This window comes from Mesoplodon densirostris, chromosome 8, assembly GCF_025265405.1.
Source record: "Mesoplodon densirostris isolate mMesDen1 chromosome 8, mMesDen1 primary haplotype, whole genome shotgun sequence".
NCBI classification, from domain to species: Eukaryota; Metazoa; Chordata; class Mammalia; order Artiodactyla; family Ziphiidae; genus Mesoplodon; species Mesoplodon densirostris.
Genome location: NC_082668.1, coordinates 79,716,888 through 79,741,516, shown reverse-complemented (window position 1 = coordinate 79,741,516; position 24,629 = coordinate 79,716,888). Strand labels below are relative to the sequence as shown.

Below are 24,629 nucleotides of genomic sequence, written 5' to 3'. Positions count from 1 at the left end.
TTTTCCCTGAAAATGTTGAAATATTGTCCTTTGTTTGGATTTACCTTGATTTCGAGTGCTAGCTGGTTTGCAGTAAGTCAGATTTGCTTGGAAGGACCCCAACAAGGATAAAAGAGGCAATGACTTCTTCGTGAGACCATCTAGGTGAATTCCACAGAGGTTTAAAATAAGTACGTCCCATTTGCTTGATAAAAATTCCATTATGGAGAAATAGGATGGTGGTGGTTTCCCGCACAGTGAACATTAGAAACGAGATGGGTAGAACTGGTGTCCAAATTAGGAGACGTGCCCAAGGCAAAAACACTGTCACTCATGGCCATGATTCAGGGATTTGTCTGAAAAATATTCTTCCAGTACCTTCCTGGAAGAGAGTACAGTCTCCAAGAAGACTAATGCACATGGCATGTTAGCTGGAACTCTCCTAGGGCTGCTTGCCCTGCATCCGTTGTTTCTGCCTCTGTGGGAGACACGAACGACACACACACCCCATGGACAAAGACCACGTGTATACTCAGTGCTGCAGGAAGCAGTATGGTCACATCTCTCTTTCTGGACCTCTCCATGACATGAATGGAGTCTGCCCTCGTGTGCTAAGGGCAGAGAATTTTTAAAGAAAAGGAAGAAGTGTCTTTTCACTGGATATGTGAGCGCCTTTGAGATGCCCAGTAGTGGGCCGGCATCATTCCGCCACATCGCCCAAAGCTTTGCCTGTGTCGTGGAGGAGCTCCGTCGTGTCGTGAAGCGCATATGTGACTGCTGGCCTACTCCATCCAATGACCTCAGCTTGTTTTACATCTACTTTCTGTGTTACTTTGACTTTTCAGACTGGGTACGTGCCCAGCAGGGCTTGAAAACCGCTCTTCTATTCTGGAACGTTCTGTGTATAGGTAAAATTATTAGGGCCTTGTCCTATGCCAGGAGGCAGAAAAGGTAATGTTTAGGGGAAAAGTTACAAACCTAGTAAAAAGCCTGGAAATCTTTCAAGGGTTTTTATTGCCCGTTTCATTTCCCGAATGTTTGGCTTAAGCATTATTAACTCTGTTAAAAACAGAAACGTTTGGCAACTCTAGGACAAAAGAAATACTTGAAAACATGTGGAATGTTCCTGGTACCTTTAAGACAATGTGATCATGCCTTTGGGATCGTGATGTGTTCATGTCTCTCTCACCCAGTATGTACAGTAGAACAGAGTCTGAATGCATGTATTGTTGAGATGTTCCCTCCAAGAGCTGGAATCTTATGAGTAAATCATTGCCATGGAAGCACAAGTGCTGGAACCATCCTGGGAGGCCAGTGGGGTGAGGGCTGTCATGCAGATCCAAAACTCCAACTCATTCTCTACCAAGGAGGGAAGTCTGGTTTTTAAAAAGTGACAAGGGACTTCAACTAGAAGTATGCCATTGTTTGTTTTAGCTGAAGATCCTTTGAGTGCCGTGCCAGGCTTAGGAGGAGGCTACCTTCAGGCAGCTGTTACCACCATGGATCACACCCAGCCTACAGCAGGCCCCCTCCAATCAGTTTTACACCTTTCCACTATCAGGTTCTGCCAGAGAGGAACAATAAATAGTGGAGTAAGATTTTATAAAAGCATAAGGATCTTGGGTGGAAGATGTAGGTGTTACTATGAAAACAGTTTTCTAAAAGGCATTTGCCAGTAACTTCATCCTTAACTACAGCTTGAACATTTCTTTATTCTATGTGAAGCCAAGGCAGCAACTATAGCCAGCTCTTAAATCTCACAGAATCAAATTCCAGGGAAAACAGGCCAGTCCCTAAAAATGTTTATAACTTCTGAACCAGAAGTTCCTCTCCCGAGAATTTATCTTGATAAGTCAAAGGTAAGAGGAGGGGCCGTAGCTCAAAATTTGAACTCCTCCTGTTGTCATAGTGATAAAATAATAGTAACTAATATTCACTGAACTGTTCTCTGCACTTTATACATGTTTATGTATGTTAATTGTAACAGTCTTTTGTACAATCTTAAGTACTCTTATTATCCCCATTTCACAGATTATGAAACCAGAGACGTGCCTGGAGTCACTAGCTAGTAAATGGCAAAACCAAATTTCAAACCCAGAGAGACTAATCTAGAGCCAGTATTCTAACCACCATAGAATCTGACCACCAATATTGCATGGGCACTGGAATCAAAGAGATAAAAAAGATAACACACACAGATGTTCATACGGTGTTAGTTATATTGGCACTGGAATCAAAGAGATAAAAAATATAACACACACAGATGTTCATACAGTGTTACAAGAACAAAGAAACTATACATGATCCCTTTTCAAACAGAACATTATGTAACCATTAAAGAAAAGAAAAAATTCTATAACAAGGTAGAGAAAGGTCCACAATGTAAATGGTAGAAGAAAAGGCCCTATCATTGCAAAAATGAAAAATATAGACTTAGAAGAGTAGTAAATATAGAATATTAAAATATTTATGTTGGAGTGATGGGGAAGTATTGCGTTTTTGTTTTCTATTTAACCTGGCTTGAATGTTGTTTAACCATTATTTTACTGATAAGTAAAGCTGAGTGGGAGATGGAACTACCCTATCAGGGTCAGGAAAGGAGGAGAGATAGAACCTAACAGAGCAGGCGCCGGAGGGTAGGCATCTGCAGAGAGAAGCCGGAGCTCTGCCCTGCGGTAAGAGGACCGCAGGGTTTGGTTAGAAACAAATAGGGGGCTGAAACAGGAAATGATGTCGTGCACACAAAGAAGGGATAATATTTATTGGATCCTTAGGTTGAAATTTTTAAAAGAGCCCTGGATAGTTTCTTGCATGTCCTTAGTTGAGGGGTCTTGAAAATAGCCAACAGTTTCAGAAAGAAAACTAATTACGGTTGCTGAGTGGACTACTTTTCTACAACTGATAGAAAAGCTTCTATCAAGGGCAGTTTATGTCTTAGAGACTGTTGATTGGGATAAAATACTGCATAGCTAGAAAAATGGGAGTTTGGGAGTAGCAGTTCCTCCAGCTGTTAGAACTTGGTGAGGAAAAGTTTCACTTTGTTACAAATACAAAGAACTCATAGTCCTCTGAGCGGTTGGATTAGATAAGTGAGGAGGATGTCTGGGAGGTCTAACCATGAACTACAGTGCTTAGTCAAAGCAGGCATTCTAGAAGTGATGCTTCATGAGGGTGTCCAGGGAAGACAGTTGAGCGCAAATTACTGTAGAGTTTGAGCTTCAGAAGATGGGTAGGGACACGACTTGGTAGAGATGTGCAGTGAGGCATCGTGGGCATCACCCCTATGGCTCACAGTTCCTTAGGAGGGACTGTTAGTGCCACGTCAGGCATTGGTAAAAGATCATCCCTGTCGAGGGCACATTGGAGAATCCAGTAATGCAGTTACCTTAGATGGCTCTTAAGAGATGCCCCTCCAAAATATCAGATCAGTGCTTGCATGTGGCACTGCCTACTGAAGGCTCTACCACAGTAGTTAAGCTTCTGGAGGTACATGTTCTTGTTGGTTCTGATGAACAAGAAAATAACTTCTCTGTCTTGGCTAGTAAGGACGAGAATCTGACCTGAGAGATTTCACAAGACATCTGAGGCACACCCTTTACAAACCCCAAAGATCCTGATTCATTACTGGAAATTCAGCACAGAATACTTTGCATATTTGGCAGGATCAATCAAGGGATAATTTTATGAAACATTATATCACAAAATTTTTTTTTTTTTTGAGGTACGCGGGCCTCTCACTGTTGTGGCCTCTCCCGTTGTGGAGCACGGGCTCCGGATGCGCAGGCTCAGCGGCCATGGCTCACGGGCCCAGCCGCTCCGCGGCATGTGGGATCTTCCCGGACCGGGGCACGAACCCGTGTCCCCTGCATCGGCAGGCGGACTCTCAACCACTGTGCCACCAGGGAAGCCCATATCACAAATGTTTTTGTTAGAACTCTTTGCAATTATTGTTTTGGCTCAATAAGGTGAAGAGTTACTAATCTAGAAAATTACCATATAGAGGATATAGGTTGACGGTTAGAAACTAATTTTTTTTTTAAGGTTAATATACCCAAACTTACCTGTTGATCACAGTCACATTACTAGTATTCAGGGCACGTCCTTTTCTGCGTGTCAGGCCTCCTCAATACCTCCCTTCTACAAAGAACAATCAAGGAGGCCACCTGAAGGATCTGTTCTGTAGAAGAAGCTGACATCACATAGCATCACCCAGTCTTTAACCTGGAACCCTGGATATTAGACTCCAAATGCAAACTAGAGACTATTCCCTGGTCGAGTAAGCCGCAGCATATGCCAGTCGAATAAGGAGCTCTCGTTTTGTAACAATCTTGCGCTCACTTAAAAATAAGTGGGCCATGACACAGATCTGGGTATGTAAGTTTGGTTTTCTATTCAAAAATCTAACTGAAGTCCTCTGACTCTTGAGCAATCTAATGGTAACATAAATGTCTTAAAGAAATCTTCACATAGTTGCTTTCCTGGCACACATGGTACAATCTTTGTAATAAATAGGTTATCAAGAATTCTTAGGAATAAGCTGTGTCTCATGTCATCCAAGTTCAAGGAGCGGCAGCTGTAAAAGAAATATAGCTGTTCCTGTGTCAGAAGTGTTCCACTTCTGCCGGCATTCTTATTAAAAACAAACATTTCAGTAAACAGTGCTCTGACCCATAAATGGCAAAATGGCCTTATAAGATTGGGATGCTCTCATCCCCATCAGACTGCAAGAACTATGAAGTAAGACCCTGTTTTATTCACCACTGTATCCCTAGCTCTTCACACTATATCTGGCACATAGTAGGCACTCAGTAAAACTTTCAACTGCTAAAGAGACCAGAGAAAACTGTAATAGAGGGAAGAAGCTGTTAGAATTTTATATTGCGTCACACACACGGAATACTGGGGTATTCCTGTTCCCCAGAAGCAAGGAACCAACATCTAAAAACTGTGTCATTTCTACTGGTTATAATTCTTTAAAATAAGAAATTAATTTTCCTAAGATACGGGATACCTGCTACTAGTCAAACTGTTGTAACTACTTACCTTTTTGGTTTTAGAGGAAGGAAAATATCTTAATGACAGCACAAAGTCACGTAGCAAATGTAATTCATTTTTGAAAGATTCAACTACATTCTGTTCCATTTGTTTCATTTTAAATGATGTATTTGCAAACATGTCATCGCTCACTTTATGTTTACCTCCTCATTACACCGTTTTTAGCAGGCTTGATTGTTGCCTGAAATTGCTTTTTCTTTGACGGAGCTTAGTGTAGATGAATGAAAATGCGTTGGAAGCACCTTCCCACAGGTAGGGAAGGCCTGTTTGGCCTCTCAGCAAATGTGCAACCCTGGCACTCGCCAGGGATGGCTACCCAGCTGCTTCCATTCATGCCTGCCTGGGCAGCCCCGGTGAACTTCCAGAATGAGTCCGACCTGGTCACCTTCTTTCTCTGCTAATAGAGGAAAATGGTGCATTTGCATCACTTGCTGTGCCAAGTAAACTTTTTTTAATTTGAATTTCAGTCTAGGTGCTCGTCTTTATAATGCCTCTAGATAGAAGCAGTTCCCCAGAGTGAAGCCCCACAAAGTGTCAGCACCACAGAGTTTAATCTCTCTCTCTTGTTCCACAAGGTTATGGGGAGGTAGATTCCTAAAACCTCAGACATCATTGGAGAAAACATTTGATGCCATAAGGACCTTTCTAGGTCGGTGGAGAGTGAGACCTTGTTTCCAAGTTCTCAGTTTGTCCTTAGAAGTCAAGGATGAGGCATCCCCGGCCACGGCAGACAGGCATTCTCCTTCCTTCCACTTGAATGCTGTCTTCTCTCGGCCTTCATTTCCATCTGGCCCTGAACAGCCCACTTGTAGAATTAAAAGCATCTTCAGGGGTTGGAAGGCTCTCTTGTTTCACTGCATCCATTTACTTTACCTTCTGTGATTGTTAGTGAAGGTGGAAATTTCCAAAAGTCAGTATCTTTTTTTTGAAAAGACAGAGAATGTAGTTTAGGAATGTAGTATTTGGCCCCTGGCCATCTTCCTTCACACCCGGTTTGCCTTAAATGGAAGAATGGAAGTTCCTTGTTCTGGAAATCCGCGGGTGGGGGAGGTGGAGGAGTCAGAAGGGAAGCCCGGGGCATCTCACCAGACACATGACACTTTTGCTCTCACCTCCTGGCACCCGTAGTACTACAGCTGCCATTCAGAGAGCTCACGTGCCAGCCTGTCCCTCTGGAGCGGTTCACACCAGGGAGAAGAAAAAGGAGTGCCAAACCGTGGCCCCGACAGCCTCGAGGAGGAATTGCAGTTGGGTTTTGGGTGCATTTTGTGTTTCGGCAGAGGAGTATTGAGAGGCACTGTTGCTCCCACCCTGTCATTAGCGGGTGGGTAATAGTGCTATAAAATAAGAGGTGAATTAGGATAATAAGAGGCAAAGGAGAAAGGAATAAATTTTCCACAAGTAATATTTTTCTCTTCATGGTTATTGAACTTTGAAACAGAACTTGAAAGTAGTAATCATGGTTCCACGGTAGACAAAGGACAGAATGTGAGCACCAGACAGGAAGGTGTGATTGTCTTTATTACATTAACTAGAAACATACGGAAACAAGCACAGCTTTGAGGAATACACTGTTATTTTCATTCAAGAAAAAAATTTTTTTAAAAAGGAAAAGTCATGGGTGGCCTACTATGTCATCTCCTTTTTTTTCTTTTCTTTTTTTTTTTTTTTTTTTTTTTTTTTTTTTTTTTTTTTTGCTGTACGCGGGCCTCTCACTGCTGTGGCCTCTCCCGTTGCGGAGCACAGGCTCCGGACACACAGGCTCCGCAGCCATGGCTCGCGGGCCCAGCCGCTCCGCGGCATGTGGGATCTTCCGGGATCGGGGCACGAACCCGTGTCCCCTGCATCGGCAGGCGGACTCTCAACCACTGCGCCACCAGGGAAGCCCTCTTTTCTTTTTTTAACTAATTAATATGTATCCCTGGTAAGAGAGTCTGTGTATCTTATACGTCTTTTGCTTTTCTTTGCTAGTTTCTTGGGATCATTTTTTTGAGGTAGATGCATAGTAAAGCAACACCAAGTGGGATGATTAAAGGCCCAGAAAAACCTTTAGGGTGGGCAGGTGTTTTCAGCTGTCTCACAACAGCTGTCTTCCATGTTGTATCCCCAAAATAAACAAATAAGACCTATTTGTATTCATTCATTGATTCAGCCAAGATGTAGAAAGTGCCTGCAACATGCCAGACACTTACTTGGGCACTGGGAATAACAGGGATGAACAGAAGTCACTGCTCCTACGGAGCTTCCACTCTAGAGAGGAAACAGACACCAAACAAATAGCCACACTCACAAAGTGTGATAAATGCTCTGAATAAAAATACAGTGTGAGCAGTATAAAGGGGGTCTTGTTTTCTACTGGAGAAAGTGAAGACTGCTCCGAGGAATTGTAATGGAAAGCTATGGGAGCATTTTTAAGTGGCGGAGGGGAGGGTGACTCAATCCTGTTCACATTTGAAGATTTACTGAAATGGAATTAAAGAGGGCCCAGAGTGAAAAGAAGAGTATCTAAACCTAAAGAAGTACAGAAGTGAATCCAAAAATGCCTTTGCTTCCTCGAAATAGCTCTTGAAATGTTTCATTACACTCTGGTTTGAACATCATAACTAATATATTTTCTGTACAGTATTTTTCACCAGTGGATCATCTCCTAAGGGTCTGAGTAAACTTTTGCCTTGAAGTATTCTATCCATTCCCTTAGAGCACCAACACTACTCCTATTAAAAAAGAAATTCAGGGACTTCCTGGTGGCACAGTGGTTAAGAATCCACCTGCCAATGCAGGGGACATAGGTTCGAGCCCTTGGTCCGGGAAGATCCCACATGCCGCAGAGCAGCTAAGCCCGTGCGCCACAACTACTGAGCCCGCGTGCCCTGGCGCCTGTGCTCTGCAACGAGAGAAGCCACTGCAATGAGAAGCCTGTGCACCGCGGCGAACAGTAGCCCCGCTCGCCAAAACTAGAGAAAGCCTGCACACGGCAACGAAGACCCAACGCAGCCAAAAATAAATAAACAAACACACACACATGTATATTTAAAAAAAAAAACAAAAGAAATTCAATTACGTTTTGTCACTCGTACACACGTAAAATTTTGGTTTCCTGTTATTTTTCCCTGTTTATTCAGCTCCTACAGAACCTTTATTGTGTAAGTTTGCGGATGGAGGACAGAAGAAGAGACAGAACCCAAACAAGTACATCCCTAATGGACGACCGTGGCATAGAGAAGGAGAGGTGAGACTTGTAAGTCCTCTCTTGAAACTTCCGTGGGAGTGTATGATGATGAAAGCTACGTGAATGGTTACACAAGCAGCATCTTGACTTGGCTGCCACGCTTCTAGAATAGGTGCCAGGATTAAAACTTTATAATCCAGATAATGTCACATAAAACTCTTCCCGTTGGATACCGTGCTAAGAGTGGTGATTCTCCCAATGGACACATAGATGATGGAAGCAGCTGTGTTTACCAGTTAGCTACATAAAAAGTAAAAGAGCATTTTAAATTGCTGTAAGAAATGCACGAGTGGTTTTTTCCTCTAATGTCACGGTTTCTTAGGTTTACATTTTAAATTATTCAGAAATTACTTGAAATATTATTAAAATAAACAGTATATTTGTCATTGAGGATTTTTTGCCTAATAATAATGGTCTTTAGGAAAAAAAGAACTCAATTTCATGTGGCCCATCATTCCCCCATATTTATCGTAAATGGATTGTTCTTTTGCTTTTGTTTTTTTTACGGAACATACTGGTTCAAGAATGTCTAGGGAAGTGCTGTCCAGTAGAAATGTTCTAGAATCTGTACTGTCCAATGATGATCACTAGCCACTTAAGGCTATTTATTTGAGCACTTGGAATGTAGCTTGTATGGTAGAGGGACTCAACTTTTCATTTAATTTTAAATAGCTGCCGGTGACTAACAGCTACCATATGGGACAGTGCCGATCTACAGCTTAATTCTCATGTTGAGTTTATAATTACATTTGTCTAACGGAAGCTCTCAATTTTATCAAATACTACTAAACTATCACTGTTTTATGTTGCCATGACTCTGAGAAATGGAATTTTTAATTTGTGCCTTTGCAGATGAATGTTTCTTTTCCTTTCCCATAGGCTGGAATGACACTTACTTATGACCCAACCACGGCTGCTATACAGAACGGGTATGTCATTAAGATAAATACATAATGGCTAGAGGGAAAATGTGAAAGTGGAAAATATTAGATGTTTGTTCCGTGAATGATTCTATTTAAAGGATTACTTAATAAAGGCTTTTGTGTTTGTTCTAGATTTTATCCTTCACCATACAGTATTGCTACCAACCGAATGATCACTCAAACTTCTATTACACCCTATATTGCATCTCCTGTATCTGCCTACCAGGTTTGTACCTTCAGGATTCATCACGAGTACGACAACTTGCCGACCTTGAATCACTGCTACATTTTTATGTGTCTTAAAATTTTGAACATTTATAGTGAAACTTTAAGTCAAATGTTATGCAGCTTGGATACCCAATTTAGAATCAGCTGCTTTTTATGTGACAGAGTGATTTACTTTTATGTTTAGGAGAATGTGCAACGAGGGGAAATGGTTGTCAGTTGTCACTCCTTGAAACCATAGCATTTTAGAATTGGGATGAACCCAAATACTTCCTCCACAACAGGCCCTGCTGCTGGACACCATGTGTCCCAGAAGTTGAAACGGAAAGAGAATTGCCGTTAGGTAAAATACAGACTAGGTGTGCACCCTTGCCTTTGTTAATTTGTCAGCAGGAACCAACAAAAGAGCAAGTAAACATGTTAATAATAAAGATGTGTCTCTGTTAGGTAATGTGAAATGAGCAATGCACTGAGATTTGAGGCCAAAAAAGAGAGGTGACTCCCTGTTTATGTTATTTTGTGAAGAGGCTTTACCCTAAACTCCCAACTTAGAACCAAGGTCTCATTAAGCACCTTATTGTAATGTTGATTTGGTTTTATTGCAGGGGTAGCTCCTATTCTCCATGAACCCCATGGTGGTGCACATGTACTCCTCCTCCCGTATCAGAGTGCCTCTCACAGGGTTGCCGCCTTGGCCCAGACAGGGGCACTCTAACGGAGTCAGTTACAGACATGGGAATACACTTTTGTTGACTGTTGAGATCCTGTATGACTAAACTAAACTTCTGTGTATTCTTGTTTTTAAAATAATTGAGTCAGTTATTGGAGCCCTGGTTTCTGGGGGTAGGGGACGACAGTAATAACTGTGTTATTTCACTTCTGTAAGCCTCAGTTTCCTCATCTTTAAAATGGGGATAATAATAGTTTCTATCTCATAGGCTTATGATAAGCACTAAATGAGATTATCTATGTAAAGAGCTCACCACAGTACCTGGCATATCATTAGCACTCAGTAAATGTTAGCTATGATTATTATCATCCTTTACATCCAAGATTAACTGGCTGGTAAGAGTATATCCATTCTGCTTTTTTAAAATAATGGATTGGTCAATGTAAGCAATATCATAAAGGTGGTTCTGTCAAAAAGCATAAAAGTAGCTCTGGATAACAAAGAGAAGAGATTAAATGCACTAAAACTGGAGTTGTAAAGTAGCATTCACAGCCTCCCTCAGCTTCTAGGTTCTTTTCACTTCCTTTCTTTGAGTCGTCACTCATTTTCTTTTATCTCTCTGGGTGGTTAAGTCACTGGTGCTTCAGTCTGCTAGGCATAGCACTCACTCATTTGATGCCTTTTTAATGATTTTGAACTTAAGATTTCTATGTTTTCCTTTCCTGTATGAGATTCAATGAGATCTGCTCTAGTGCATTTTCCCTAATTAACAATTCCTATATCTGATGTTGAAAAGTAGTCTTCTTTCTTAACTATCTGAACTTGGAAACCTCTTTATGTATACCACTAAAAATAGGAACAAGTAAGCTTATTCTCAGACAAATGAAAGATTGTGCATATTAATTTGAATGTATGCAGCTATAGATATTTACAGCTATGAATGCTTCTCCTCACCACCTTTTTTTCTCTCTTTAGTATAAAAGCAGTGAGCATTTTGGCCACAGAATTATTTCATAGAATAGAAAAAAATTAGGAGACCAGGGTTGTTAATAGATTTGGTAGACTTAACTGGAAACAACATTTCATTACAAAGGTCTGATTTCTTCTCCTGGGCAATCTGTGTTTCCCTAAGATACATGTGGAAATTCATTCCAATTGCCTGGCACTCAGTGCCATTACCTTTTAGACTGATTCTTAACCCTATAAGTTCAGGAACCCAATGGGGTCAGCAAATGGGCTTTAAGTGGTCTGTGATTCTCTTAAATTGTTTTCAGAATGTTGCTTGTATGTGTGCAGTCAGTTGGGGGGAAAAGGTCTATTTCCTTCATCAGGTTTTCAAAAGGATTCATGATCCAAAAGAGGATAAAGAACCAATGATAAAGAGTTCACAGAACACAGATTATTATTCCCATTTTATAGTTAGGGAAAATTGAGGAATAGAAATTGACAGCAGCATATTTGTTGCTTAAGAAAGAAAATTGTATTAGATGTCATGGCTTCCTAACCCCATAATGATATAAGCTATTAGATTATTAGGACCACTGGAATTATACCCCAAATGGGTGCATCTGGCCCAAATTGGGGTCTATAACGGGAGCTGCTCGCCTCCCCGTGACTTATTCAGTGAAGGCCTTGCACTCCTGTTGGAGCAAGCCTTTCTCTGCTAAACCACTATATGCTCATACAATTGGATTTGAGAAATTGGCATCTGCAAGAAACCACCAATATCCCGTTGGGGAAAGGCTGCAGTCCAGATAACTGAAATGTTAACAAGGCAGAAGCACTTAACTTTGGTCTGCCTTAGGTGGCAAAGGAAACCAGAGAAAACAAGTATCGGGGCTCTGCTATCAAGGTAAATCATAATACATTCTTCCCCCACGACTCTTCCCCATATCCTCTCTGTAGAACCTCTGAAGTTAACAGTAGCGGATGAGATACAGGAGGGGTTGGTTCTCAAGAATTAGAGGCAAACTTATTTTGAAATCACAGAGTCTCAGGAAAGCTCTGGGCATCAAGAAACGGGCTGATAGTCTTTCTCTGGGGTGGCAGAGACTACACATGCTTTCTTTCCTGCCACAGAACCTCTCACATCTTACTTCTCGATCCAGAGGGTCTACTGTATAGATGCCCTTTTGACTGTAGATGTCAGGATCTAGTTACTGATGTTTAATTTCCTAAATCTGGATTTCAGATATTTATGTTTTACACTAACTAGAAATTGTTGACTGCCAGACAAGATTTCTGAAATTTAATGTCCTGGGTATAAAAAGGGGGTTGAATTTGATTATTCTTTTTAAGTAAGCACATACTTTAAGGATTAGTTTCTAATAAGATGTGCTGGAATTAATTCTCATTCCTCTGTATTCCTAAAGCACCTACGTTCATATCTTGATTGTAATACTTTTCACTATTTCTTTGAGGAGTTTACTTGTTTATCTCCCTTGCTTAGACAGTAAATTTCTTGAGTGTGGGACCTATGTCTTCCTTTTTCTCTTTGGTGCTTGATACTCAGTAAATACTTTTTGAGTGGGCAAATGGAACTTGGTTTTAAATAATCATTTCATCCTATTCAGGGTGACCAGTTTGTCAAGAACTCTAACTGCCTTAATCTTTTTAATCATTGATAGTATTGTTTCCTTATTTTCCTTCTTAACATGATTAAAAGAGCTCTAGAGAAATAGGTAGCACTCTAATGGAAATCAACGTTTCTTCCAAAATCCTTCCTTTTCCAGGTGCAAAGCCCTTCTTGGATGCAACCGCAACCGTATATCCTACAGCACCCCGTAAGTTTTTCATCTTCATGGCTTTGTAGTTTATAAGTAAGCTATGTATACGTTAAAAACCATTCTCTGGGTTTAAACCATTTGCCCAAAGATGGTGTAGGATTTGGGAGATTTTAAATATCAAATATGAGAATTAGTTCATTATGAAACTTTCACTCACCTTGTCTTAAATCGGTGGTTGACCTTAAGTCAAATTCGCAAACCCTGAGAATTTAAACGTAGGAGATTGTTCCATTGAATTTTTAAATTTTAAAGTTTTTAAATTGCTAAATTTTTAACCATACTTAGGATGAAATAGCTCTCATTTTTTACATTCTGTTTAATGCAAATATAAAGTGTTCAAAATTGTCCTAGAGTTTTTCATTAGTGTTAGCCTCTCCGTGGAAATTATAAAAAAACTAAAGTAGTAACACTGACTTTGGTGAATAACAAAGGTGATTTCTTTAGTGACACGACCATGTGTTGTACTTATGTATATATTACATTTTTTTAAATTAAGTGAGTTACACTTCACCTTATTAGGTAGTATAGTTAATGTATTTTTCAGAGATACATAAAATCCAGTTTGTGGAATTAAAACATGGGTTTAAAAGTTGAAAAATAAAGGTGGAGAACAAAATCACAAAAAAGACTAAGAATGCCTAATGTAATAATAATCTAGATGCTTGCCATGAGGCGGCCACAAATTTGGCCTAAGCTTTCTCGTAACCAGTGCAAAATGGGAATCTTAATAAGCAGTACAGTTCACAGTACTTATAAAATGGATCAGTTGCTTAGGAAAAGCACACTGTTCTTGGCCTTAAAATGAGATAGGAATTTCTCTCAAGACAACTTCCTAAAGAGGACACTATGCAGTGTTAGACCAGGCATGTGAAACAGCAGAACAGGGACACATTCTGAACAGGAAGTTGCTGAGATGACTTTGAAGAAGCAGACAAAACATGTTTAGTTGATGACACAGGAGAAGAGCTCTCTGATGATATATATATGTGTGTTGTGTGTCTGTATAAACATACACACGTGTGTTTCTACACACACAAATCTGCACACGTACACCCACACAAACGCCTATGGCAATCTGCATCCTGGTACTCTGTGCTGTCCTGTTGGGGAATGCTGGAAATCAGCTCACTTTTCATTTGGGGGCTTCCTAGTACAGTCGCTCCTACAGATGAATGAGGAAGAGAAGCAGGAAGCTCCTTCTGCATATTCCGGGCTTTTGAGTCATTTCCATGTTACCACACACTTTTTGATGATGCACATTAGAAATTTTAAAGGAAAAAATTTCTTATGAAATATATTAATAACAAACTACCTCTGACATGAATCTATATCCTTTGTCGGGGGAGGAAGGGGTCAACTGTTAGAGACAGAGGCAGGCACATCTCTGAGTTGAACAACTTTGAGACAGTAGTGGTGTGTGCAGAAGGCTCCTACCTAAGGATTCATTCCTTCTCCCACCCAGATTTAGACTGCCTGCAACCAGCATTAACGCACCTGCACACCAAGCTTTGCCCTCAATTGTGTATCAATTTATCAGTAAATAACAGTGTATCTAAGGGATGAGTCAGGTACAGTGATACCAAAAACCTAACATTAATATTTGTAGGGTGTATCAGAATAATTGCATCCTCAGGTAATCGGGTGATAGCAAAAGTGAGAGGAATGCTCTAATCCATAAGAATATTACAATTGGATAAATTAGAGAAAATGCAAAAATCCAGAAATAGAACTAATTGAATTTCATACACAATTAATGTACCATTAAGTAATCATTAAAAATGATGATAATGACAGCAAGGCAGTAACGTAAATATTTATAATGGAACGTTAAGTAAAAAAGCAAAACCCAGGAGCTTCCCTGGTGGCGCAGTGCTTAAGCGCAGGGGACACGGGTTCGAGCCCTGGTCCGGGAAGATCCCACATACCGCGGAGCAACTAAGCCCGTGAGCCACAACTGCTGAGCCCGTATGCCACAACTACTGAAGCCATGTGCCTAGACCTTGTGCTCCGCAGCAAGAGAAGCCACCACAATGAGAAGCCCGCGCACTGCAACAAAGAGTAGCCCCCGCTCACTGCAACTAGAGGAAGTCTGAGCACAGCAACAAAGACCCAATGCAGCCAAAAATAAATACATTAACTAATTAATTAAAAAAGAAAAAAAAAAGAATCCGCCTGCCAGTGCACGGGTTCAGGCCCTGGTCCGGGAAGATCCCACATGCCACAGAGCAACTAAGCCCATGCACCACAACTACTGAGCCTGCGCTCTACAGCCTGCAAGCCACAACTACTGAGCCCACATGCCAAAACTACTGAAGCCCGCGTGCCTAGAGCCCGTGCTCTACAAGGGAAGCCACTGCAATGAGAAACCTGTGCACCACAATGGAAGAGTAGCCCCCACTCGCCACAAGTAGAGAAAGCCGGTGTGCAGCAACGAAGACGCAACAAAGACCCAACGCAACCAGAAATAAATAAATTTAATAAATTAATGAATAAAAGCAAAACCCAGGATATGAAATAGTTCATGTGCCCTGGTTGCAACTCTGTAAAAACATGCAGAGGCCAGAATCTGGACAGTGCTACCCTGACTATGCTAACAGCTGTGTATTAGAGGCAGGCTGGGTTATACGGGTGGTTTTTTTCACCCCTCCTCTCTGTTTTTAACTATATTTAATTTTATTTTTGATGACCAGAATTTTTTCAAATGAAATCAAAGATTCTAAAATTGGATTATTAATCATATCTGAATCTGCTTCCCTCCCCTGGCACCAAATTGCAGTTGAAAGTTCTGAGAAACACTGAGTGAATGAAGAACGTGATCTTGGTCCTAGCAGCCTGACCTTGAATCAAATGACTATTTTTTTTAACATTTTTGAACGAAACACTGTATTTATAATATTCAATATAGTATATTGTTTTGTGGCTGCATGAAACATCAACTGTCATTTACTTTAAAAAAAAAAATTAAGCATTTTGTAACCTTGGCCAGCCAAAAGTAGTTTGCGTTTCCTGTCACACCCCACAGTTCTTCTGTGGACTAGCTTGCTTTACAGTTAAGTGAAAGTAAAGGGAGAGGTATTTAATAGAAGGATTTCTGTGAAGTGGGTGCTCTTTTAAAAAGTCTCAGGAAGCACAATCTAGACCATTTATAAGAAATCATGACACCGTTTGCAAGTTTGAGGGGAGGTTATTTTAGCTTCATGTTCCTCAGTAAACTAAGGCATTTCCTTTGCAAAAGGTGGTTCCAGAATCTGCACTCCCTCCCTCAGTTTGTCTCACTTCCTCTGTCTCCGACTCCCCAGGGTGCCGTGTTAACTCCCTCAATGGAGCACACCATGTCACTACAGCCCGCATCTATGATCAGCCCTCTGGCCCAGCAGATGAGTCATCTGTCACTAGGCAGCACCGGAACAGTAGGTGGCAAATTAATATCATGTGTCTCAGCAAACAGAGGAGGGTAAATTAATGCAGCCTGTGTCTTCCTTATCAATTATAGACTCTGTAATGTCAGAGATTATGTCTGATCCCCTCTCTCCTCCCGCATTGCCTTTCACATAGTAAGTACTCAGATATTTCTTAATTAATTGATGAACTAAAAGTCTGTCCTCTGGCTATCTATCTCTCCTTTATCAGAATCTAGCATCCATACAAGACCACTTCTAGCCCTAATTACTAGTATCGTTCATTCACACTGGCAGACCTGGTCTCATGAAGCAAAAGATGAAGGTGATTCATGGTAGTCAAGGCAGGGAATTTTTACTCACTTATTTCTTCTTGTATGGATTTTGGGGGCACTGAATTACAATCTTAGTACTGACTTATTTCCTCCAAATCCAGGGACTCAGTTGGGAATTGGGGTTGAACTAATCCCAGATTCACTTCCAGGGTTGATATGTGTAGTGTTTAGATGGTCAGATGGCCAAAGGCTTTTAATTGAGACCATATCTATGGTAGCTTAAAAGAACAAAGGGTAGTATTTTCCTGGCTTACATTCACAGCCAACAGAAGCAGCTTGTAAAGGCTAAGCCAGGGCCACACACATCCAGTGAGAAACCTCTCCTGCCTTCAGAGAAAGATGACTGTCAGCATCAGGAAAGCAAGGGTCCATTTCCCATTTTTCAGTGACCTGCTAAAGATGTAATAAGGCATTTACTTCTTGGGTCTCCACGTGTGGAAACAGTTCTAGATGCCAGTTCAGCGGGCTGCTGGAAACTCATGAGGTCCTTTGAGGGAGAGACCTTCTCGAATAAAATAGCACGTTAGTGATGCTGAATTACTGAGGACGAGAAACTGTAGTGACCGTCACCCATGGCTCGTCGTTGGCCATGCTGACTGTATTCTTCTTTTCAGTACATGCCTGCCACGTCAGCTGTGCAGGGGGCCTACTTGCCACAGTATACACACGTGCAGACGCCGGCGGTTCCTGTGGAGGTTGGTATAGACTGTCCAGTGGCCGTTCTGGCAGTGAGTAATTTCAGAAATGGGTTAAATAGAACTCAAAAAAGAATCAATCGAAAGTCAAACATTTGCATAAAGAATCGAGTTGAGTGCTCGCTTCGGCAGCACGTATACTAAAATTGGAACGATACAGAGAAGATTAGCATGGCCCCTGCGCAAGGATGACATGCAAATTCGTGAAGCGTTCCATATTTAAAAAAAAAAAAGAAGAATCGAGTTGAGAGGGAGTCTATGCCTAGAGTTCTTTTCAACTATGAAATATTCGCTGCATACAAGTTAGTAAACAGCATCCAAGCCACACCTCCAAGACTCCCAGAAATACTGATATTTTCTAGGCTTGTAGCACATTTCATACCCCTTCAAGGCTCTATCTTGTCTCCTGTAAAGTGACGCTTACAGGCAAATTAAGACAAAGCTGGAATTTGCAATACTAGCACCAAAGATTATATCAGTAATAATAATTACAAAAATTAACTTGTTATTAAGATACTTGAAAAAAACTGTTTCAGAACTCTAACAGAGATGAGGAACACACCATACCTGTTTTTATAGAGACTTAGTAGAGCTAAATAACTCTTAGTTCTTGTTATGGAAAATACTGTTATGATATTGATATGGAAGAAGTCTGACATTTGGATTCAAGTTGGGCAGAAAGTATAGTGTTTTCCTGCAAAGTACCCTTGAAATTCCAAGGAAATTCATCAACTCAGTCGATCCCCCCTGCTAGGCAGATCCCATAGGTTCCAATTCCAGAAACAACCCTAGGACTGTGGCTGGATTACAGGGGAGGTGGGATGTGTTTTGTTTTGTTTGCTCCTAAATGATTTAAATTTGTACAGTTATTGATAGCCACAGTTACCAGAACCCCTTATCTACAATGCTAGAACAAACAAATCTGAAACGAAAAATTTTCCTTGTAACTACTTTAGCAAAAAACCCGACCTGTGACAGAACCCAAGCTGAACTGATGTAAGACAAGATCTTTACCCCATTTACACTGCATGTTCATACCTTTCAGCACAGACCTATTAATGTGTTTGATTATGAGGTACAGCCCTAGACCCCACTGGGTATAGTCTCTGATGTACAGCATATGCATACCATGTTTCTGATTCTAAAATCTGAAAATACTGAATTCCAAGTCACATCTGGCCCCCAAAGGGTAAGAGATTTGTTTGGTAAATTGCAGCTTGATATGAAGAGGCAACTCATAAAAGTTAAAGGAGGTTCTTTGGGTCTATCAGCCATTTTAACTTCTTAGGGAAATAATTAACTTTGAAGGTTCTATATGACATTAAGAAAATCACTTTTAAGGAGTGCTTGTTTTTAAGATGTGGGACTCAGTCCAACCTGGGTAACAGAGTTTGGATTTCTTTGCTCACATGTCTCATCTGTTCTGCTTTGTTGTAGGAGGCGAGTGGTCAGCAGCAGGTGGCTGTAGAGACGTCTAATGACCATTCTCCATATACCTTTCAACCCAATAAGTAACTGTGAGGTATGAGAGAAAGGTCTCCATCACTATAGGGCCCAAGTCAAGGAGAGTCTATGATTCTTGTATCAAAATTGTACTTTAAAGAACTCAGGTCTGGTCACACTGCTTCAGTCATGGCCGGGGAATCCAATGTTACTGAAATGTTAAAAGCAGTGATTTTGGGCTTCCCTGGTGGCGCAGTGGTTGAGAGTCCACCTGCCAATGCAGGGGACACGGGTTCGTGCCCCGGTCCGGGAAGATGCCACATGCCGCGGAGCGGCTGGGCCCGTGAGCCATGGCCAGTGGGCCTGTGCGTCCGTAGCCTGTGCTCCGCAACGGGAGAGGCCACAACAGTGAGAGGCCCACGTACCGCAAAAAAAAAAAAAAAAAAAACAGTGATTTTGTGGATTTGTAGATAAGTATTCTGTCCAAAAAGAACATTGCCTTATATTGAAGTCAAATGTATATTTACACTCTCTTCCTTCCTACCCACCCCCCGCCAAAAGATTGGTAACAGAATCAGACAATGCCAGGTACCATATTTGTCCTACAATACATTTATATATATATTTTATATATATATATATATATATTATATGTAATATATATATTATTTTAATGCTCACAAACTAAAGGAAATATAGCATAAGATTTTGCTTAATCTAGCATTACAAGATTAGCAGTATCTTGACTATGAATCTAATATGACTGTCCTTAGATTGAGAGATTGCTTAGATTGGGAGATTGCTCTCCCAGTTCCCACTTGGACCACGGATCTCAAAACTAGTCACTCTGCCATGCAGATTGCAGCAAAACAGCTGTGTGGAACCTAGAACACCTGGGTTTCTGGATTGCTCTGGTGAAGTATGTTGCAGGTCCCAGGTTTGAAAGGTGGACTCGGGGCATAAAAAGTGACCTCAGTTCCAGAGTTTGCATTTACTGGCCGACCACCAGCGATGAGCAGATCCTTTCTCAAACACATATCTTTAAAACAAGAAAGAGATGACATATCTCTGGTATATTACACCAAATGTACAAAAGCATTTTTTTTTCTCTTCCAGATGTACAGAAGGGTGTGCTTAAATGAAGAAGGTTGTGAAGGCTGAACAATCATGGATTTTTCTGATCAATTGTGCTTTAGGAAATTATTGACAGTTTTGCACAGGTTCTTGAAAACGTTATTTATAATGAAATCAACTAAAACTATTTTTGCTATAAGTTCTATAAGGTGCATAAAACCCTTAAATTCATCTAGTAGCTGTTCCCCTGAACAGGTTTATTTTAGTAAAAAAAAAAAAAAAAAAAAAAAAAAAAAAAACCAACAAAATACAAAAAGATTTTTATCAAATGTTATGATGCAAAAAAAGAAAAAAAAAAGAAAAAAGAGGAAAAAAAAGAAAAAGAAAACTTCAATTCTCTGGGTATGCACAAAGACCATGAAGACTTACCCAAGTGCATGACCGGATTCTTGTGGTTTTGTTCAGTTTGTGTTTCGTTTGTGTTTTTTTCGCTGTATGAAATGGGCTTTCTGATGTTTAAATAGTCCAACTTCACCCCTGGTGTTCTGTGCTTGCAGTGTGAGTGTTGCCGCCAGTGTCTCTTTTCTTAGCTTTCCGTTTTCCTTTCCACGTAGTGTGAAGTGTCTTATCCTTTTCTATGAATTCCAATTTGCCTTAACTCTTTTGATGCTGTAGCTGTTTCAGTAAAAGTTAGTTCAAACTAATGATGTAGAATGCTTTGACCAAATGGGCTGGTCTATTATGCCTTGTAAAACAGCAGCATAGGGCTTTTAAAAGGTAGTCAATAAAAGTTGCTGAAATTTTGGCTTTTTTAAATATGTAGTAGGTGTTTTTAATGATTTTTCACATAATGTGTAAGGTAGTGAAATGCAAGAAGGGAAAACTGTTTTGTGTGAAACACATTTTCTGACTGGGGAACTTTTAATAGGGTAAATTGTTTGTAAGGCTGTACGCCAAGAGTTTCCTCTGATAGTTTGACTGATTTAGGATATCTGCTGTATGATGCAATGTAAAGTCTTTTTTGCCTTTTTTCAGGAAAAAAAAAAAACAACTAACTTGATGTTCTAGATTTAGTGTAGGTAGCGTAGGGGCAGGGGGTGGGGGGAGGGGAGGGAGTCACCGAATGTTTTGTCCTTCCTTTATACTAACGATAGTGCTTTAGAATGAGAATGACGCCTGAGATCTGGCAAACCGAAAAAAAACACAAATGTTGCTATTGCAACGAAATGGCAAAAGCTAAAAGTAAGGATTTATCTTCAAACATAAGCTGAGATATGAATAGAAGCAAAACGATTGGCTACTAGCTCTCTCTATCACGTAAATTTGAGAAACAAAAATTACTTGGCACTTTTAAAGGTAACTTCACCAAAGACCGAAGAGCCAGTAACCAGTAGCTCCAGCTTGTCTCAGCATCACATCTTCTGTGCTCTTTATTTTTGCCGGACCAGTTTGCGGTTAGGAGAATGTGCCTTTTTTGTACCTTTGGATTTAGGTTTTATAATTTTAATTGATGTATGGACACACACAAACAAAAAAGCATGAAGGAAGATTTGGATCCAAGCAGTGCCACACTTTACATCATCACTACAAGTGTTAAGTGTAAAGAAAAACCAATTTTGAAACTATGAAATTCCTGATTCATAAATACACAGTTATTTCTACTTTAGTACATATAAGATAATTCACTGTTATTAAAGCTCTTTTATTAAGACAATTGCATACGTTTGAAAAGCAATGGTAAATTAAGTTGTCTTCCAAAACTGTGTACTTGTCTGGTCAACTGTGTGTGATCAGTTATCTACCTCAGAGTCTATTTTCTTTTGTGCTGGGACAGGTTGCTGGCCCTCCCTGTTTCCACAGACCAAATCCTTCCTAGCTCAGGAGCTAGGCCTAAGCAGTTATTTCTTTTGAGTATTTTTTAGTTCTTAAAATTTATGCTTGTGTTTGATTATAGATGTCAGTGATATTTCATAGTTTCAAAAGTCCTTGCTGCTCTGAGAAGTGTAGATTCTAGTGAAAATTACATAGTCATAAGAGAAGTGTGTTTTTGTTTTTGTTTTTGTTTCCTTTTTTAAAGTTGTGGTATTATTGGTTCTATGCTCCCTGGAATATTACTGCTTTGTGAAAGTCCAGACCGAACGCAGCACCCTCTTTGTACCTAGTACATTATAAACCTGGGTCTCTCACTACTTGATATTTTTGCATTAGTTAAGACAGAAATTTGATAACTCAGTTAGAGGGGAGGGGAAATCTGCTGCTAGAAATGTCTGAACTAAGTGCCATACTCGTCTGGGTAAGATTTGGGAAACATAACCTCTGTACATAAAAAAAGAAAAAAAATCAGTTAAACATCACATAGTAGACAGCCATTAAATTATAAAAAAAATTAATTTATGAAGAAAGACCTTTTGTACAGATTGAAAAAAAAAGATTTTCATAGAGATATCTATATGATCAAGAGAGTTAATTTTTTATTTTTGTTTTACTAGTGCCACAAACTTGCCAGTGGTAACTTATTTGTCCGGTTCAAGATAACTCTGTAGTTTTCTTTCCTAGGACTTGTTGTTAAACGCCAAAAAGACATTTTTGAACTGTACATTTGATCAGATTGTTAGCTTTTTCTGTTTTATTTCTTTTGAGAACCTTTGAATAAAAAACATCTGAAATTTTATTTTTCCTGTCAATTTTTTTTAGATTAGATTCAATGTATATCAGAATTTCATTTCATTTCTGATCTCTTCTTTCAGCTCAGTGGATTGGTTTGAAACTGAGTTGAAAATTATTTTCAGATTCAATATGTACTCGAAGTATATTTCCTTCAAAAGAACTGGAAAAAACCTTGCCACCCTGTTGTGTTTAGTTATTTCAGTTCATGTACAGGGACAAGCATTTGCTCACCATGTTTCCTCTCAGCAAAGTCCACCTTTGGTCTGTTCGTAAACACCAAAGAGCCAGGCCCCTCTCCTTCCTCCTTCCTTACTGCTACCTTTTGACTGTGGCACTGTCATTGCCCAGCAAGGAGGAGCGAATAAAAGCAGTGTCCCCATCTCTGGTAAACAAGCCCACGGGTAAGGATTTCAGGGTGATCTTATCCCTGCCTTGATGCCTCGGGCCTCCTTTAGTGACTTTGTTTGGCTGTTCCCAGTAGGAGGCTCTGGTGCAGCATTCATGGGGCAGAGACCACAGCTCTCTTTCCCACACTGACATGCTTTATGGGAGGCTCTTAGTACAAGAAATGGACTCTTACCCAAGGTAGATGAAATGTTTCAGTGTAGTTGTAAAGGTTTCTTTTTCTGCTGCCCATTGGCTCTGTCCTGATGCAAGGAGTGGGCGAGAAGAATATCCATAGCCTCCATTTCTGTATGCCTCCCCCACAGTGTGGACGATGGGATATGTGAATTAGATACATGGGGTTTAGAGCATGTACCTTGCCGGAGCCGAGAAAGCCCCAGTACTCACTGGCTCTATGAGAAAAGGGAACCCGGTCCTCTAATGATAACCAGTGCTTCAGAGGGGAAGAGGTCGGGGCAGGAGCAAAGTGTAGCCTCACTGACACACGCAGGCTGCCAAGGATGTAAGCTCTGTGGCCAGATGTTCTCTCCCAGCCTCACACTGTCCCCATGCTCCTTCACAGGACCACTGACCAGAGGCAGGAAAGAAATACTGCTGGGCCCCTTCGGTTTTGTTAACCTTAGTTTTGTTCTCTTATTTTAAGACGGCTCATGTCATTGGAGTCCTGGGACATCCGGGGGCTGTCGTTCACACAGAAACTGATAAACACTTTTTCAGAGCACCTTTTCTGTCTGTGCAACAGGGCTTAGCAAGCCAGACTGCTGATGGATAAAAAAGAGTTGTCGCTCACACATAGAGAGCCTGTGGCGCCTTTGGGGACCAACCCCACCTTGCTAAAATGTGGTGGTTCCTCGGGTCATCGTCAGGGGCCAGGACTCCCTCTTTGTCTGAGATGGCCTGGGTCCAAGGATCGGGGAGGAATTCTTGCCTGGAAAAGAGGGAGGAAGCTGGCAGCGACTCCCGGGCGTGCATATTTCTCTCTCTCTATGGGCTGGGATGAGGGAGAGCAGTGGGTGGACAGGAGCCCCGTTTTCTCCCCACCATCCATGCCCTTCAGGAGCAGTGGCGGAGGTACATCCGCTGGAGCATGAATTCCGCCTCCTCTCAAATTTCACAGATGCTGGTTAAAAATTCACTAAGAGAAAGGTAGTGCCTCCCAGCCTGAGTAGGGACTCAAAAATGTTCAGATCTGACAGCGATAGTCTCACTCCACCAGAACAGCCAAAGAGGAAAAGATGCAGCTGCCTTGGGAGAAAGGTCACAGACCTGTCACCACCACCTTCCTCCACCACTACCACCCCCCACCCCCCGACCCTTGCATGAAAATCTTCAGAAGATGGCAAGTAGTTAGGAAAATTCAGCCCAGGGTTAAAGAAAAAACGGGCAGCTTCTTCCCCTGCAATAGCAATGTGATGAGATAAGCACCCTTCGGTAGTGGCGGGGAGCGGGGGAGGGGTGGCCGCAGGCAGCCCCGGCAGGTGGCGCTGGGGAGCAGGGCTGCGAGGCAATGCTCCCGGGGCCCAGCGCAGCGTCCTTGGTACGGCTGGGGAGGCGGTGCCGTGCGCCCATCCTTCCTGTGGATGACCTCGGCCAGGCCATGGAATTTCAGCCCTGTGGAATGGCTCCGGAGGAGTGTCTCCTGTCTTTGGACGTCCTGTCTTGACGCTCTGGGTCTTTTCAGGGCCCGGGAGTGTTCTCACTTGAGCCACTAGAGGGAGGATTTTGTGGCTCTTCACCTGCAGCTG

The 24,629-nt window shown here is 41.2% G+C and overlaps 1 protein-coding gene and 1 non-coding gene across 11 annotated transcripts in view; both read left to right on the top strand.

Moving 5' to 3' along the window:
- Window positions 1-22,483, top strand: part of RBMS1 (RNA binding motif single stranded interacting protein 1) — a 212,241-nt gene extending 189,758 nt beyond the window's left edge. For 5 of the 10 annotated variants that reach the window (XM_060105802.1, XM_060105801.1, XM_060105808.1 and 2 more), the window contains exons 7-14: window positions 8,157-8,272; window positions 9,143-9,192; window positions 9,319-9,412; window positions 12,814-12,864; window positions 16,167-16,277; window positions 17,215-17,328; window positions 18,733-18,817; window positions 19,855-22,483. In XM_060105802.1, the coding sequence (XP_059961785.1) occupies window positions 8,157-8,272; window positions 9,143-9,192; window positions 9,319-9,412; window positions 12,814-12,864; window positions 16,167-16,277; window positions 17,215-17,328; window positions 18,733-18,810 (614 nt within the window). In that variant the 3' untranslated portion in view covers window positions 18,811-18,817; window positions 19,855-22,483. Of the gene's footprint in view, window positions 1-8,156; window positions 8,273-9,142; window positions 9,193-9,318; window positions 9,413-11,885; window positions 12,165-12,813; window positions 12,865-16,166; window positions 16,278-17,214; window positions 17,329-18,732; window positions 18,818-19,854 lie in introns of those variants that run through there. The other 5 variants (XM_060105810.1, XM_060105804.1, XM_060105807.1 and 2 more) reach the window with 5 other exon arrangements.
- On the top strand, window positions 17,412-17,518 carry LOC132495553 (U6 spliceosomal RNA). Its single transcript, XR_009533283.1, has one exon. It is a non-coding gene; the product is annotated as a U6 spliceosomal RNA (small nuclear RNA).
- Window positions 22,484-24,629: the final 2,146 nt, after the last annotated feature.